Source organism: Erythrolamprus reginae, chromosome 8, assembly GCF_031021105.1.
Source record: "Erythrolamprus reginae isolate rEryReg1 chromosome 8, rEryReg1.hap1, whole genome shotgun sequence".
NCBI classification, from domain to species: Eukaryota; Metazoa; Chordata; class Lepidosauria; order Squamata; family Dipsadidae; genus Erythrolamprus; species Erythrolamprus reginae.
Window position 1 is genome coordinate 14890886 of NC_091957.1, and position 17996 is coordinate 14908881.

The 17996-nt window shown below is 45.1% G+C and overlaps 1 protein-coding gene across 2 annotated transcripts in view; it reads left to right on the forward strand.

The window, feature by feature from the left end:
- The window catches only part of RXRA (retinoid X receptor alpha), a 118848-nt gene that overhangs the window by 84758 nt on the left and 16094 nt on the right, over positions 1-17996 (forward strand). Inside the window, exons 4-7 of one of the 2 annotated variants that reach the window (XM_070758930.1) lie at positions 969-1148; positions 10273-10329; positions 13637-13806; positions 16694-16823. In XM_070758930.1, coding sequence (XP_070615031.1) covers positions 969-1148; positions 10273-10329; positions 13637-13806; positions 16694-16823 — 537 coding nt within the window. The remainder of the gene's footprint in view (positions 1-968; positions 1149-10272; positions 10330-13636; positions 13807-16693; positions 16824-17996) is intronic. The other variant, XM_070758931.1, reaches the window with a different exon arrangement.

The following is a 17996-nucleotide window of genomic DNA, read 5'->3' on the forward strand; positions in this document are numbered from 1 at the left end:
GAAAGAAAACAAGAGAGAAAGAGAGAGAGATATGAAAGGGGGAGAGAGAGCTAGCAAGAGAGAGAAGAGAAAGAAAACAAGAGAGAAAGAGAGAGAGAGATGAAAGGGGGAGAGAGAGCTAGCAAGAGAGAGAAGAGAAAGAAAGCAAGAGAGATAGAAAGAAAGAGTGAGAGAGAAATAAAGCAAGAGAGAGAGAGAAAGAGAGAAAGAGCAAGAGGGGGAGAGAGAAAGAGAGAGAAATGACTCTTGATTTAAAGCATATGGTAAAAAGCACCCAAATAATAACAGAGAAAAAAAACCCCTGCCGTTTGTTTGTTTGTGTGTGTGTGTGTGTGTGAACTCTTGAACCATTTCCAATAGCTCACCTCTAATTGGAAATGGTTCAAGAGTTCACACACACATACACACATACACACAAGGGGCCGAGGAGACAGGGGTGGAAAAAGAGAAGATAATAATAGTAATAGATTTTGGTTTTGTTTTATTATTAATTTCTTTTAATAAAAAAAGAAGGGATTTTTTTCTTATTGATTGATTGATTGATTGATTGATTGATTGATTGATTCATTCATTCATTCATTCATTTATTTATTCCGCCCAGTCCCAAAGCACTGTCGCTCAGACACTATACTTTTCCGCCCACACCAAAAAAAAATTAGAGGGAACATTGGCCGCAGGTGGGACTTAGGGGGGATGCCAAGCCTGGCAGATTTTGGGGCAGAGAAGCCGGTGCTGTTACTGGGAGCGGAGGTCACTCCTCTGCCCTTCACCTTGGACCGAATGTTTCCCTGGGTGGCCAAAGGGTTCCTCGGACCAAGGACAAAGCTGGCACTTGCCATCCCTGCACCAGAGGTTCAAGTGCTTGAGCCCTGCCCATCCCAGCTCCCCTTCTCACTGGGCCCGGGGCCAAGCAGGGTCCCCTTCCATCCCTACCGGTCTTCTCTTTCTGCTCCCCCTCCCCAACTCAGGCAAGCATTACGGGGTGTACAGCTGCGAGGGCTGCAAAGGCTTCTTCAAACGGACGGTGCGGAAAGACCTGACCTACACTTGCCGGGACAACAAGGATTGCCTGATTGACAAGCGCCAGCGGAACCGGTGCCAGTACTGCCGCTACCAGAAGTGCCTGGCAATGGGCATGAAGAGGGAAGGTGAGTCTGGGAGAGCTCAGACGGTGGAGGGGCGGTCATCATTGTGAAGGCTCCTGGTGGTCAAGGAACATTGAAAGGAAGGTGATTTGGAGGTCTTGGCAACTTGAAGATATTTGGACTTCAACTCCCAGAATTCCCCAGCCAGCAGATGCTGGCTGGGGAATTCTGGGAGTTGAAGTCCAGATATCTTCAAGTTGCCAAGGTTGGGAAACACTGATCGAGACCAACTTCAACAGGACAATTATATTGATTTCACATTTATCCAGGCACAGTGCAGAATCAGTCAGGGGGGGGGGGGGCACCCCTTTGTTAGGCCTTGCCTTGCCTCTGTTAGGCCTAGGCCTCGTTTGTGTGCTGTTTGATATAAATGTCAGGCTTGCTCCACTCAGATCCCTAGGCAAGAGAGACCCTCGACTCCATTTGGTTAAGGGGATAAATTCTTAGTGGTTGCAGTGAAAGCAAGGCTAGATTTGGATATCACCGCAGAAAGGTTATACTTTCCCCCTTTCCGCGGCCCTTCCGCCTTTGTCCAGGTGTCCAGTTGCTAACTGCTCAGATGTTTTCGGAACCGCTTAGATATTTGGGGCGTCTGAGTACAATTGCTCACTCAGTTCCCAGGCTAGGTTTTCTTGGTGGCTTATTCATGCTGGTGTGGTGTGATGGACAGGAATCCAGGCTGGACACTTCATTCTTAGTAACATGCAGGTTGGACTGAGAATTGCAGGGCTTGACCCAGGACCCGCAGTCTGCATTGGTTGCCGATCAGTTTCCGGTCACAATTCAAAGTGTTGGTTATGACTTATAAAGCCCTTCATGGCATTGGAGCAGAATATCTCCGGGACCACCTTCTGCCGCACGAATCCCAGCGACCAGTTAGGTCCCACAGAGTTGGCCTTCTCTGGGTCCCATCGACTAAACAATGATGTTTGGCGGGACCCAGGGGAAGAGCCTTCTCTGTGGTGGCCCCGACCCTCTGGAACCAGCTCCCCCTGGAGATTAGAGCTGCCCCCACCCTCCTTACCTTTCGTAAACTTCTTAAGACCCACCTTTGCCGTCAGGCATGGGAGAACTGAGACATCTCCCCCGGGTCTATACAGTTTATACATGGTATGTTTGTGTGTATGTTTGCTTTTAATAATGGGGTTTTTAGTGTTTTTTAAATTATTAGATTTGTTTTTACATTGTCTTTATTATTGCTGTGAGCCGCCCCGAGTCTACGGAGACTCGGGGCGGCATACAAATCTAACTAACTAACTAACTAACTAACTAACGAACGAACGAACGAACGAACGAACGAAGGAAGGAAGGAAGGAAGGAAGGAAGGAAGGAAGGAAGGACAGTGAGGGAAAGATAAGGCCAGGAGTAAGCCTGGAGCCTTAGCAGCTTAATGCCAATCAATTCACATCCCTTGTTTTATACCCCACAACTCTACATTTTCCCATGATTTCATTTTGCATCCCATGGCCACAGGATCTTGTATTTTGGTGGCACTCCCATTTTATTTGAAATACAGTGGTACCTCTACTTACCAGAATACCTCCGGAACCACCTTCTACCGCACGAATCCCAGCGGCCGATAAGGTCCCACAGAGTTGGCCTCCTCCAGGTCCCGTCGACCAAACAATGTTGTTTGGCGGGCCCCAGGGGAAGAGCCTTCTCTGCGGCGACCCCGGCTCTCTGGAATCAACTCCCCCCGGAGATTAGAACGACCCCCACCCTCCTTGTCTTTCGCAAATTACTCAAGACCCACCTATATCGCCAGGCATGGGGGAACTGAGACACCTCCCCAAGGCTTTTTTATATCTTATGTTTTGGTATGTATGTGTTGCATGGTTTTTAATTGTTGGGGTTTTATATATCTTTCCCTTTTAATATTAGATTTGTTGCAATGTTATATTGTCTTTGATTATTGTTGTGAGCCGCCCCGAGTCTTCGGAGAGGGGCGGCATACAAATATAATAAATTATTATTATTATTATTATTATTATTATTATTATTATTATTATTATTATTAAGAACTTAATTCGTTCCGTGACCAGGTTCTTAAGTAGAAACAATTTTTCTCATAGGAATCAATGTAAAAACAAATAATTAGGAAAGAAATAAAAGCTCGGAATTTGGGTGGGAGGAGGAGGAGGAGGAAAGTCACTGCTGAAGGAAGAAGGTCAGGGGAGGGAAATCAAAAAAATCCAAAGTATTAAGGCCCTATGAAGAGGTGGGGGGTTGGGTGAGGGGGTGGTGTCTCCCTTACCCGCCCCCTTTCTTTGGAAGGAGAAGCAGAGGAACACTGACGCCCTGTGTTTGGGGTCTTGTGGGATTCGGGGCAGAGAGCAGGTCAGCGTTCCATGCCTTGGGTTCAGCCCTGGGGTACACAGTGCCCCACGTATTCCGGAGAAGGAATGCAACCTTGGGTGCCCCCCCCCCAATGCACACTGATAGCTGCCCCCCCTTCTTGGGGTCTCTGCCCTGCAGCCAGGCAGCCCTTGCCCTCCGAAAGCTTTCTTTGACACTCAGGATGGGTTGGAGGGGAGGGGGTGGATAAAGAGGTCTTGACCTTCTGTTGTTTGACAGACTTTCTGGGGTTTATTTTAATGAATTGCTTAAGCAGTTGTAAGCCACCAACAGTTTTAATATTGGATTTTTATATGCTGTTTTTATTACTGTTGTTAGCCGTCCCGAGTCTACGGAGAGGGGCGGCATACAAATCCAATAAATGAATGAATGAATGAATGAATGAATGAATGAATGAATGAATGAATGAATGAATGTCTTCTAGTGGCTCAGGGAGCTTGCGGCTCTCTCCTTAGAACATCAGAGGTGAAATTACAGCCATATTTAAAACAATCAAGCTCTGGGTTTTAAACCGCTTAAGCGTTACACGTAATGAGGAGGCTGGGAGAAGTGGCTGTGGCCACTGCTGGCAAAGAGGCTGCCCAGAGAGAGCACAAGTCGCCAGAGAAGGACGGCCATAGGCAACGGTGGGCTACAAGCCGGAACGCTAAATTGTGCTCGCCGCTGCCGCTCGTAAGTTCTTGCAGGACCAGGACGATTTTACTGCTGCATGTGGAGATAGCAAAAATCGCGCACGGATCCGCGGGTAAAACCTCGCTGAAACACGGGCGCAATTTTGCCTGCTCCACAGGTGCAGCAGCAAAATCGCGCTGGTCCTGCAAGAACTTACGAGCCATGGCGGCGAGCGGAATTTAGCGTTCTGGCTCGTAGCCCACCGCTGGCCGTAGACCCTAGAGGTTTGTGGTCCTGCAGATTCTGTGGCTGGGTCGGGAGAGAGTCTCCCTTCTAGGATGCTCTGTGGGCCTTCCAGAAATTGCCTGTAAGTTTGGCTCTTGGCTGTCTTGCACTCTGCCTTGAGCCCTGGAGATCTGAACTCACTTGAGGTCAAGGGACACTCCCTGCTTGGGTCCCTGAGATGCCCCAGCTGGGATCCTCTTCCTCCCACCTGCCACGTCCTAATTTCCCAGGGGGCCACTTATCCTCTCCTCCGAGGATGCTGCCTGCCCGCCCTCCCCTGCCCGGAGCAGAGGAACTCTGCTTGTTTTCTGTTGTTCTTTGGCTGCCTTACCTGAGTATCTGACACACCAATTCTTTCCGTTCTGAGTACAACGTATCTCGGTAGTTCCTCTTGCTCTCTTTATTTTTATTTTTATTCTATTTGTTTTGTTTTACAAATATAACATACAAGAAAAAAGAAAACATAGAAACATAGAAGACTGACGGCAGAAAAAGACCTCATGGTCCATCTAGTCTGCCCTTATGCTATTTCCTGTATTTTATCTTACAATGGATATATGTTTATCCCAGGCATGTTTAAATTCAGTTACTGTGGATTTATCAACCACTTCTGCTGGAAGTTTGTTCCAAGGATCTACTACTCTTTCAGTGAAATAATATTTTCTCACGTTGCTTTTGATCTTTCCCCCAACTAACTTCAGATTGTGTCCCCTTGTTCTTGTACTCACTTTCCTATTAAAAACACTTCCCTCCTGAACCTTATTTAACCCTTTAACATATTTAAATGTTTCGATCATGTCCCCCATTTTCCTTCTGTCCTCCAGACTATACAGATGGAGTTCATCAAGTCTTTCCTGATACGTTTTATGCTTAAGACCTTCCACCATTCTTGTAGCCCGTCTTTGGACCTGTTCAATTTTGTCAATATCTTTTTGTAGGTGAGGTCTCCAGAACTGAAAACAGTGTTCCAAATGTGGTCTCACCAGCGCTCTATATAAGGGGATTACAATCTCCCTCTTCCTGCTTGTTATACCTCTAGCTATGCAGCCAAGCATCCTACTTGCTTTTCCTACTGCCCGACCACACTGCTCACCCATTTTGAGACTGTCAGAAATCACTACCCCTAAATCCTTCTCTTCTGAAGTTTTTGCTAACACAGAACTGCCAATGCAATACTCAGATTGAGGATTCCTTTTCCCCAAGTGCATTATTTTACATTTGGAAACATTAAACTGCAGTTTCCATTGCTTTGACCATTTATCTAGTAAAGCTAAATCATTTACATACATAAAGACATACACATACAACATTTGGGAAATGAAAGTTTCCCCACTTTTGGGGTGTTTGATCAGAGAATTTTACTTCTTTTACACAGTATTAATTTTTCAATTCTAAGAAATCTAGATTTCTGATAGAGATAAACTGTCAGAGTCTTTCTCAGAAGAAACAGCCCTGAAACATGAAATATTCTTATCAGTAGAGGAACCTAATTGATGGAAACCCCCTGCTGAAGGATCTGGAGCTGAGCTAAGGGCCCCGATTCTTCTCCTCTGAAATAATAATAATAATAATAATAATAATAATAATAATAATAATAATAATAATAATAAGTAGGTTAGGTCCCACAGAGTGGGCCTTCTCCGGGTCCCATCAACAAAGCAATGTCGTTTGGCGGGGCCCAGGGGAAAAGCCTTCTCTGTGGCGGCCCCAGCCCTCTGGAACCAACTCCCCACAGAGATTACAATTGCCCCCACCCTCCTCTGTCGTCAAGCGTGGGGGAACTAAGACATCTCCCCCTGCCTATGTAGTTCTAGTGCATGATATGACTGTATGTATGTTTGTTATATTGGGGTTTCTTGCTTTTAGATTTTAAATGTGTAATTGTTATCTTAGATTTTTTAATTATTAGATTTGTTAATATATATTGTTTTTGTTGCTGTTGTGAGCCGCCCCGAGTCTGCGGAGAGGGGCGGCATACAAATCTAATAAATCAAATCAAATAGTAATAATAATAATAATAATAATAATAATAATAATAATAATGTATTAGATTTGTATGCCGCCCCTCTCCGAAGACTGGGGGCGAAGATGTGTGTCTGAACGGCAACCATAGACTTTGCTCTGCAGATGAGAGGCCAGGAAATGGTTGTGGCTTCCATGTGGTTGATGTTTGTGAAACAGAGAATCCACAGAGAAGCTGTAACTCAAGCTGAGAACTTGGAAAGAACCAGAAACGGCCTGATTTCAAAAGCAGCCGGGCATCCTGCCGAGAGACACCCTCCCGGTATACAGGAATAAGAGCATGTTCCCTTTCTATTTTTTTAAAATATATATAAAGTTTTATTTACATATATAATACAAGGTACTGTACTTAGAATACATGAAAAGGAAAAAGAAAAAGAAAAAACAAACAAGAAAAACAATACATCCAAAGATACATATTAAAACAATACAAATTAAAAAAAAACAACCCCCCCCAAAGTAAAACAAAACAAAAAAACTAAACAAGCAAAAAAAAGAAACCCATATATTAAAATAAAGGCATGTACAGGATCAGTATAGATATTCTTCCAAAACTATGTAAATTTTCTTTAGATTCAGTTACAGTTTTTATCCAAAAAAACCAACACATTTTAGACAATAAGTTCAATTAGTAAATCATAACTTTATCTTACTTGTTCTTTTTGTTTTCATCAGGGATATATATATATATATATATATATATATATATATATATATATATATATATATTTGTTATATATATTTGTTATATATATATATATATATATATATATATATATATATATATATATATATATATATATTTGTTTCCGTAGATTTTCAGTTGTAAGTTATATCTATATCTACAGCAGCACGAAGCTTACAACTTCAGCCTGATGATGGTGAATGTGATTTCACCGAAACGTCACATAGACACTCAAAATATTACACGGGGCAAAACCTGAACTCAGAACAATCTACATATAGACTTGATCCTGCAACCTTTGCCTTGTAAGGCACAGAATTATCCTCTAGGCTACAGTATCCTTCGTATTGTAATTAGCAAGGATTTTTTCTTTTTTCTAACCAGTGGTAGAGTAAATTCCAACAATCATAAAATTGTGAGTCTTCTTTGCCTTTAATTTTTAGGGTCAACTTAGACATTTCTGCACATTGGGTTATTTTTTCTAATACCAATTCGTCTTGGGGGATTTCTGCTTTTTTCCACGTTGGAGCAAAAGCTGGTCTTGCTGCGGTAGTAATATGAATAATCAGATAAATATGGTGTTGGTTAAGTTGTTGGTGCATGTTCTAGGCATGAGCTTGACGCGGTCTGTAGCCTGCTTTTCACCCTGAGAAGAAATTATTGGATGGGATGTGGGGTTGGAGTGCTCTTTGTGCCCTACGCCGCCCTCTTGGAGGGGCTTAAGCCTCCCGCCAGGCGTGACGGCTGCCCGATGCCACCTCAAAGCTCTGCTGCTAGACTTTGGAGTGGTCCTTGGGGAGGGGAGGGGGCCGTCGGCATCCCATCCTAAGAAGGGCTAAGCCAGAAACCACCAGCATTCCTTGAATGTGTTTATTTTATTTATTTATTTTGTCCAATACACAATGAGGGTTTTCGTGGGTATACTGTATATCTATATACACATAGTAAAATACATGAAGAAGGTTATAGAGGAGATACTCATAGTAAAATATATCGAAGAAAGAATAGGAAAAAAAGGTATAGTAATAGAACATATCAAGGAAAGAATAGTTTGCAGCCTCTCTTCCGCCCGGCAGACACCCTGAAAGATTCTCCAGGGAACAAAATAGCACCAGCACTTAGACTTATAAACCTGCTTCACAGGGCTTTGACAGCCCTCTCTAAGCAGTTTACAGAGTCAGCCTGTGGCCCCCAGCAATCTGGGTCCTCGTTTGACCTACCTGGGAAGGATGGGAGGATGAGTCAACCGCAGGCCAGTCAGATTCAAACTTCTGGCTGTGGGCAGAGTCAGCCTTCAATGCTGCACTTCAGCCACTGCTTCCCCAAGGCCCAAAATCAGAGCCCACTCAGACTCCCTCTCTGTTTAACCCTGCTGTGCTGTTCAGAAAAACTCCCTAATGTAATGTTCCCAGGTCTATTTGACCCGGACCGCAAATTGATCATTTTAGGTACTTATATTTGGTCTTTTTGAAAGCTTTTTTCACTTGGAAACAAGTTTGAACATTTCTGCACACATTGAAATGAAAATTGAAATGAAAAAAGTAATGCTTATTGGTTTATTTTGCTGATAAAATCCCCCCCCCCGATTTTGTGAATTTTTTTTTCAATTTATAGATAGTTTTGCTTGCAAAATGCATTCTATTTTACTAAAGCTGGTGTGGGATTGGTAGCCTGAACATTTCTGAACATAATGATATGATGCTTATTGGTTTATTTTGCTCATAAATGGGCCCCCATGCTTATACTCAAATAGGCTTATACTCGAGTAGGCTTATACTGTACTCGGGTATAAGACAATATGGTCTTATATTCGAAAATAAACCAATAAGCATCGTTTTTTTCAGTTCATTTCTATTTTTCTTATGATCAGGAATGTTCAATTTAGTATATCAAAAGTTTTTGGGGAAAATTCCTTAGAGATTTGTAGCCTAAAAAAATATAAATTGACACGAATTTCAGGAAAAAAATGGGGGGGGGGAGCATTTTGATCAAAATAAAAATATAAAAATTATCATAGAGAGAACTCCTGAAATGATGAAAAGTCATGAAATTTCAAGTTTCAGATATGCAGGGAAAATTTTTTACAGGGTCTCAAACTTTGATTTCGGGTCTCACAGACCCGAACAGAACAGCAGGGTTAGGCAGAGAAGCTAGGGAGAGGAGGTGAGTGTTATTGGTCTCCTCTGATGGGGAGAAGAAGTGGGCAATAATGCCTCCTCTTCTGTAGACTGTAGATCTGAAGGTCAGCGGTTCAAATCTCATCACCGGCTCAAGGTTGGCTCAGCCTTCCATCCTTCCGAGGTGGGTCAAATGAGGACCCGGATTGTGGGAGCAATACGCTGGCTCTGTTAAAAAGTGCTATTGCTAACTTGTTGTAAGCCGCCCTGAGTCTAAGGAGAAGGGCGGCATAAAAATGGAATAAATAAATGAATAAAATTAAATTTTCCTCCCTGAATTCCAGCAGCTTAGGAGAGTGTTGCATTGGCCTACAGCAGTGTTTCCCAAGCTTGTCAACTTGAAGATATCTGGACTTCAACTCCCAGAATTCCCCAGCCAGCGAATTCTGGGAGTTGAAGTCCAGATATCTTCAAGTTGCCAAGGTTGGGAAACACTGGCCTAGAGGACTAGCTGTCACCTCACATTCCGGAGGCTGTGAGTTCGATCCTAGGCAGAGGCAGATATTTCTCTCTATGGGCACGATGAGACTGTATCTGCCGAACAAAACTCCGCATTGGAGATAGGAAGGGCATCGGGCCAGTAAACACTCTTAGCTCCATTCAGTGGCCCAGACTCCACCCTATTGCAAGGGGGTCATTAAAAGGAGAGGTTCCAGCAGCTTAGGAGAAAAGGAACCCCCTCCCACTTCTTCTCCTTCTCCCCGCCCCCAGCAAAGGTCTACCTGTAGATGGGCCAGAGAGAGAAAAGAAGGCTTGTGAAGACCAGTTGCCTTACGGCCACAAAGATGTCGTCCCAGAGGGGTCAGGAAGAAGAGCTCCTTGAATAAACTGCCCCCACCCCCAACTTTCTCTCTGGGAAAAATGTACAACGTGCCATGTATTTGGGTGGTGCTGCCACAGCTGCAGCAATTTAATGACTGAAACATGCACCGCGGTGGCGGCTGCCTCTCTTCTAATGATGTTTCATTTCCAAATCTCTACTCTATTGCAGGGATGGAGCACCATCCATCCCGACCCACAAGACTCCCTGGAAGGCAGGAGCAACCAGGTACTCCCATTTCAATCTTACTAGACCAGCTGTTTAGCAGCAAAGATCTCTTGGGGGGTCCCCCGAGGGTGACCTGGAGAGGCGGAGCCCTCCCAGAACCGATGGCCGAGTCTGAAGGGTCAGCAGGCAGGCTCCCTGGTGAGGAAAGGATGGAGGGCCAAATCCCAGAGGAGCTGCAGGGCCAAAGACGAGGCAGACCCTTGGTGCAGTTTGTCCTGCCCGGGGAAGGGAGGCAGCAGGACCACAAGGGAGCGAGAGGTTTCTGTGGCCTCTGGTGGGCTGGGACGTGGCTCTCTTGCAGGGCCAGTTCCGCAAGGCCCCATGCAAGCTTTTTATGAGCTCGAGGCCATCAAAGCAGCTCGAGGCAGGATAGTGAGGATAGTGAGCGTCAGTGGCGCAGAACCTGCATTATCAAACCACCCTGGCGGTTTCTCCGAAGGCAGATCCTGGGCGGAGGATCCTTTTTAAGCCAGCACGTGCGTTGCTAATGCAACAGGCGGCCGGAGTGGGAGGATTCAGGCAGACTTTCAGTCCACGGAGCCTTGCGATGCCCAGGGGGGGGGGTTGCAACGAACTCAGCACTTCGACGGTTCTTTTATTAAACCTGGAACCGTTCCGTGGCAGCCTCGAGGATTTGAGAAGTGGCGCATGAATGATGGTTGCGTTCACACCGTTAAGCGGATAGGTGTGGGCCTGCAATGCTTGAGAATAAACAGGCAGGTGTCCCGTGGCGTCCCGTGGCTTTAACTAAAGTCTCCACGTGCATAGCAGATTGAGAACAGGGGTTGGGCAGGCGGCTCCCCTCTTCGTTTCCGCTGAAGGCTTTCTTATTTGGCATCCTGGGAGGGTGGCTGCGTGTGGCAAGGGAGGTCGTGGTGGGCAGGCTGGCCACGGGAGACCCGTTGGCAGCGGTGTCCCTGGCGGTAGTTCCCCAAAAGATGAGGAGGGCAGGTGTGAAGTTGTGGGCTGGGCTGTGTGTCTTCTTTGTGTCTCAGCAGTGAGCATCACGCATGGAGGTCCCACAAAGGATATGGTGGGCCACATAGAAGGAGGGTGGTGGAGGAAGGGCTATTGAGGTGGCACCCAAAAAAGGGCCCCTTGACTGCAGTGCAAGGGTGGGAAGCAAATTTGGGTTGCTGCAAAGCTTGGCCAATTCACTACTGAGCCCTGAAGCAAAGGGAGAGAGAGAGAGTTGGCGTTTCTCTTTGTCGGATGGTGGCTGAATACAGGAGGAGAGACTTTTCACCCTGAAACCAGCCATTGGGGTTTTGCAGTCTGCTTTAGAGAGGCCAATACAGTGATAGCTCGTCTTACAAACCTTTCGAGATACAAACCCGGGGTTTAAGAATTTTTTGCCTCTTCTTCCAAACTACTGTATTTTCACCTTACAAATCCAAGCTTCCACCACTGGGATGCTCCGCCTCCAGACTTCTGTTGCCAGTGAAGCACCCGTTTGTGCGCTGCTGGGATTCCCCTGAGGCTCCCCTCCATGGGAAGCACCACCTCCGGACTTCCGTGTTTTTGCATTGCTGCAGGGGAATCCCAGCAGTGCAAAAACGGGCGCTTCGCTGGCAACGGAAGTCCGGAGGTGGGGTTTCCCAGCGAGGGGAGCCTCAGCGAAATCGCAGCATCACTAAAACACGGAAGTCCAGAGGTGGGGTTTCGAGGACTTCCATGTTTTTGCGATGCTGCGATTTCACTGGCTGGGGAATTCGCTGGCTGGGGAATTCTGGGAGTTGAAGTCCAAATACCTTCAAGTTGCCAAGGTTGGGAAACATTGCTCTAGGGGGTGTGGGGAGCAGCCCTCCTCTGGTCTCTTGGAGAGCCATTGGCCAAGCCTGGTCTCCTCGAAAGGAAGGCGCCTGGTGGGTTACGTAATCATCCCTCTAAGGATGGCTGTTCAGGGCAACTGTGAGCTACCAACTAAACTACCAAGTTCAGCAAGTCTTTAGAGTTGCGCAGTCTCCAAATTCTGCACCATTGCTGCTACTGGAGCCTACGCAGGCTTCATGGTCTGGGGAATCCATGGTCTTTCGAGACTGAAGGAGGACAATGCAATGCTACTGGAGCGAATTGTTTCCCCCGCTTCTGTCTAGTGTATGGTTGACTAGGATTTATTGGCTGTTGTGTGATGTTCTGTGGGGTTTCGGCATGTTTAGTCTGTGACCGTATATCTTAATGAGCGAAATTGACAGCCAGAAGGCGGGCGCTCAGCTAGGGCAAACCTCCCACCGGTGGCTTCTGCCTTTAGCGCCTCCGGAGGGTTGGGGGGCATCTCCCCCACCATCAGGAACAAGCCCCCTCATTCTCAACTGGAAAGTGGCTTCACCATGTTTCCAAGTGCTCTCAAAGGGCTCCTGAGCCCCCTGCAGGCTCCAAGCAATCCAGGGCGAAGGGTTCTCATAGCCTTCTAGGCCTGTCCAACACGCTGGACAAAATCAGGGTCCCCAAAGCCCAGAACTGCAGGCCAAGTGGGCCTTCACCCAGGAGAGGCTGGCCCTGCCCCCTGGCTGACCCCCATGCCATTCTGCAAAAAACAGGAGAATGGAAGTTCTGGGGTTTGGGGGTCATGTTTTATCTTTACGTCCTGCCTGAAGGCCATGAGGGTTTTTCAGCCCAGCTGAGTTGTGCCCGGAAGGAGTTTCTCAGTGAAATGGTCAGTCAAGCCATGGGGAGGGTCAAGGTCCCACTTAAAACGACCCCCACCCTCCACGCAGGGAAAATGAGCTCAGTTTGGGCTGGCAAAAGGTTTTTTAAGGCTGTGATTTCCCTTAAACCCCAAAGCACCCAGATAATCATTTTCTTCCTCCCCCCACAAAAAATGAAGGGAGGAAGTAGTCCTTGTTTAGTGACTTCTTCATTCAGTAGCCATCTGTGGTTACTATACTATAGATCAGTGTTTCTCAAGCTTGGCAACTTGAAGATATTTGGACTTCAACTCCCAGAATTCCCCAGCCAGCATCCGCTGGCTGGGGTATTCTGGGAGTTGAAGTCCAAATATCTTCAAGTTGCCAAGCTTGGGAAACACTGCTATAGATCTTCCCATTTGCGACCTTTAAAAATCTGTCAAGCTGAATTAAGGAAAGGAAGGTCATAATCCCAGCAGCTATGTTTTTACTTGCCAGCTGCTTTGCTTTAATGACTGAGTTTCTGGTCCCAATAGTGTCCCTAAATGAGGACTACCAGTACCATACATGGCTGCCCACGCATATAGACCACCTTATTTCGAAGCCCCCTGCCATGAAAGCGTTCCCCATCCAAAGCTGTCTGATTGACCCCTCCCTCCCTCCTTTCTTGACCCGTCCAGCTGTCCAGGAGGAGCGGCAACGAGGCAAAGACCGCAATGAAAACGAGGTTGAATCCACCAGCAGCGCTAATGAGGACATGCCAGTGGAGAAGATCTTGGAAGCTGAGCTGGCTGTGGAGCCCAAGACGGAGACCTACATCGAAGCCAACATGGGCCTGACTCCTAATTCGGTAAGTGAGTGGCCCCTCTAGCCTCCCTTAAGGGCCCCGGGTGGGAACTCTCGGCTCCAGGGCTCCAGGCCCTGTTGGGAAAGATGTCCTTCCACGAGGCTCTCCTCTTCCTTCCCTTTTTGGGGTGGCTGGGATGATTCAGCCATTGTTTTCCAGTCCATCAGAGAAGAGAAACATTTAGTTTAGTTTAGGTTAGGTTTATTTTATTTTATTTTATTTTATTTTATTTTATTTTATTTTATTTTAGTTTAGTTTATTTTAGTTTAGTTTATTTTAGTTTAGTTTAGTTTAGTTTAGTTTAGTTTAGGTTTAGTTTAGGTTTAGTTTAGTTTAGTTTAGTTTAGTTTAGTTTAGTTTAGGTTTAGTTTAGGTTTAGTTTAGGTTTAGTTTAGTTAGTTTAGTTTAGGTTTAGTTTAGGTTTAGTTTAGGTTTAGTTTAGTTTAGTTTAGGTTTAGTTTAGGTTTAGTTTAGGTTTAGTTTAGTTAGTTTAGGTTTAGTTTAGTTTAGTTTAGTTTGTTTTAGTTTAGGTTTAGTTTAGGTTTAGTTTAGGTTTAGTTTAGTTTAGTTTGTTTTAGTTTAGGTTTAGTTTAGGTTTAGTTTAGGTTTAGTTTAGTTTAGTTTAGGTTTAGTTTAGTTTGTTTTAGTTTAGGTTTAGTTTAGGTTTAGTTTAGTTTAGGTTTAGTTTAGTTTAGGTTTAGTTTAGGTTTAGTTTAGGTTTAGTTTAGTTTAGTTTAGTTTGTTTTAGTTTAGGTTTAGTTTAGGTTTAGTTTAGTTTAGTTTAGTTTAGTTTGTTTTAGTTTAGGTTTAGTTTAGGTTTAGTTTAGGTTTAGTTTAGTTTAGTTTAGGTTTAGTTTAGTTTGTTTTAGTTTAGGTTTAGTTTAGTTTAGGTTTAGTTTAGTTTAGGTTTAGTTTAGGTTTAGTTTAGGTTTAGTTTAGGTTTAGTTTAGGTTTAGTTTAGTTTAGGTTTAGTTTAGGTTTAGTTTAGGTTTAGTTTAGGTTTAGTTTAGGTTTAGTTTAGTTAGTTTAGGTTTAGTTTAGTTTAGTTTAGTTTGTTTTAGTTTAGGTTTAGTTTAGGTTTAGTTTAGTTTAGTTTAGGTTTAGTTTAGTTAGTTTAGGTTAGGTTAGGTTTAGTTTAGCTTAGCTTAGTTTAGGTTTAGTTTAGTTTAGGTTTAGTTTAGGTTTAGTTTAGTTTAGGTTTAGTTTAGGTTAGTTTAGTTTAGGTTTGGTTTAGGTTTAGTTTAGTTTAGTTTGTTTTAGTTTAGTTTAGGTTAGGTTTAGTTTTAGGTTTAGTTTTGTTTTGTTTTGTTTTGTTTTGTTTTGTTTTGGTTTGGTTTGGTTTGGTTTGTTTTGGTTTAGTTTAGTTTAGTTTAGTTTTATTAGATTTGTATGCCGCCCCTCTCCGAAGACTCGGGGCGGCTCACAACAACAGCAATACAATATACAAATCTAATATAAATTAAAAGCAATTTAAAACCCCTAAATATTAAAAAACGATCATTACTACACAATCATACCATTCTCATATATTACGGTCAGAAAAAAGGTGGTGCCGGGGGGACAAGATAGTTATTCCCCCCGTGCCTGGCGACATAGATAGATCTTCAACATCTTGCGGAAGGCGGGAAGAGTAGGGGGGGGGCAGTTTGAATCTCCCGGGGGGGGTTGATTCCAGAGGGCTGGGGCCGCCACAGAGAAGGCTCTTCCCCTGGGTCCCGCCAAACGGCATTGTTTAGTCGACGGGACCCGGAGAAGGCCAACTCTGTGGGACCTGATTGGCCGCTGGGATTCGTGTGGCAGAAGGTGGTCCTGGAGGTATTCTGGTCCGATGCCATGTAGGGCTTTATAGGTCATTACCAGCACTTTGAGGTGTCCCAAAGGTGCTTTTTCTGGAGGCAATTAGACTTTCTTGTTGTTTTTTCTTTTGAAGACATTTCACTTCTCATCCAGGAAGCTTCATCAGCTCTGACTGGGTGGTGGTGGTGAATGGAAGGATTTATACCCTCCGGTGCAGGCTGGCTCCTGTGGGCGTATGCCTGGGTTCAGAGCAGCCCCCGGGGCCCCTTCTGCCCAGGGGAATGGCACTGGAGCCCTGGAGGCAAGTGGAAGGAGGGGTCCACTTCCGCTCTGGACCCCTGCGTCCCCTCCCCTAGGGCCTCTGTTGCTCCCTCCTTGGGAAAGCCAGGCTGGATGCAGGGGGGCCATGGGCAGGACTTCCCTTCATATCCTTGCCAGAGCTGAAAGGATCTGGGTGTGTGCTGTGTTGAGAAATGGCAGAGAAAGGGCTGGAAAGAATTGGCGGGGCCCAGGGGAAGAGCCTTCTCTGTGGCGGCCCCGACCCTCTGGAACCAACTCCCCCCAGAGATTAGAATTGCCCCCACCCTCCTCGCCTTTCGCAAGCTCCTAAAAACCCACCTCTGCCGTCAGGCATGGGGGAATTGAGATATTCTTTCCCCCCTAAGCCTTTACAATTTATGCATGGTATGATTGTTTGGTTTTAGAATTAAGGGTTTTTTAGCTGTTTTGTATTGGATTTACATGCTGTTTTTATTCTGTTGTTAGCCGCCCCGAGCCTGCGGAGAGGGGTGGCATACAAATCCAATAAATAATAATAATAATAATAATAATAATAATAATAATAATAATAATAATATCTGGTGGGCAACTCACCTCTCCCAGGGCCCTCTTCCCAAGAGACCCTCCCCAGGCTTCCAGACCTGCCCCCCTTGTAATTCAGGGGCAGAAGAGATCGCCAAGTGCCCTCTTCAGGGCCAGCAGGGCAGGAGAGGTTGTGGGGAGGCAAGGGAGGGGGGCTTTTGGCCTAAGGGGGGGCACCCGCAGGGACATCTTGGCCCTCTGATGCCCAATGCGAGGTCTCTTGTCTCGGCAGCCCAACGACCCGGTTACCAACATCTGCCAAGCAGCAGACAAACAGCTCTTCACCCTGGTGGAGTGGGCCAAGCGGATTCCCCATTTCTCAGAGCTCCCACTGGACGACCAGGTGATCCTCCTCCGAGCCGGTGAGTAGCAAGTCGGCCGGGAACCCTGACAGAGATTGTGGAGCCAAGGGGCCCGAGAGGGAGAGGGTCAGGGCAGCTGAGGAAGCATTCTGGATCTATCTATCTATCTATCTATCTATCTATCTATCTATCTATCTATCTATCTATCTATCTATCTATCTATCTATCTATCATCTATCTATCTATCTATCTATCTATATCATCTATCTATCTATCATCTATCTATCTATCATCTATTTATCTATCATCTATCTATCTATCATCTATCTATCTATCTTATCTATCTATCTCTATCTATCTATCTATCATCTATCTATCTATCATCTAATCTATCATCTATCTATCATCTATCTATCTGTCTGTCTGTCTGTCTGTCTGTCTGTCTATCTATCTCTATCATCTATCTATCTATCCTATCATCTGTCTGTCTGTCTGTCTATCTCTCTATCATCTCTCTATCATCTATCTATCTATCTATCTATCTATCTATCTATCTATCTATCTATCTATCTATCTTTATTTATTTATTTATTTATTTATTTATTTATTTATTTAAACAATTATAGGGTGATAATTTGTACAAATTAAACATTAGATAAGTAATGATAAAAAGTAACAAAAGAAGACAATAGGACAGGGACGGTAGGCACAGTGGTGCACTTATGCACGCCCCTTACAGACTCTTACCTGCAGAGCTTCACCTTAGGCAAAGTCCCTTCTACCTGGGAATATGGGAAGCCCTCCAAGGCACCCCAAGGTATATAAAGAAAGTCCAAGGACCCTGTAGCGCTCGGAAGACTTGCCAACTGATTCCTCTGGTGCGTTTTGACAAGTAGGTCCCAATTCACAACTCTGGAATAATTTGGAGCATTCCAATACTTTTAGGCTGCAACCATAGAAGCTTGTCCCGAAAGATGTTTATTGTTCTTGAAGGACTGTTTACTTCCTTGTTTATTGTTCTTGAAGGACTGTTTACTTCCTCCGCACACATATCTGGGGCAGAAAGTGAAAGACCCAGATCCAGCAACTTCCTTTAGACTTCAAATGTAGGGAAAAATTGGCTGTGGCAAGTTTAAAAGAGCTGGAAGAGGGCTGGCTGTAGGGGACAGGACAGCGCTACATGAAAGCTGTAGGTCAAACGTTGGGGTGATCTGGAAAGCAGGCTGAAGCCCA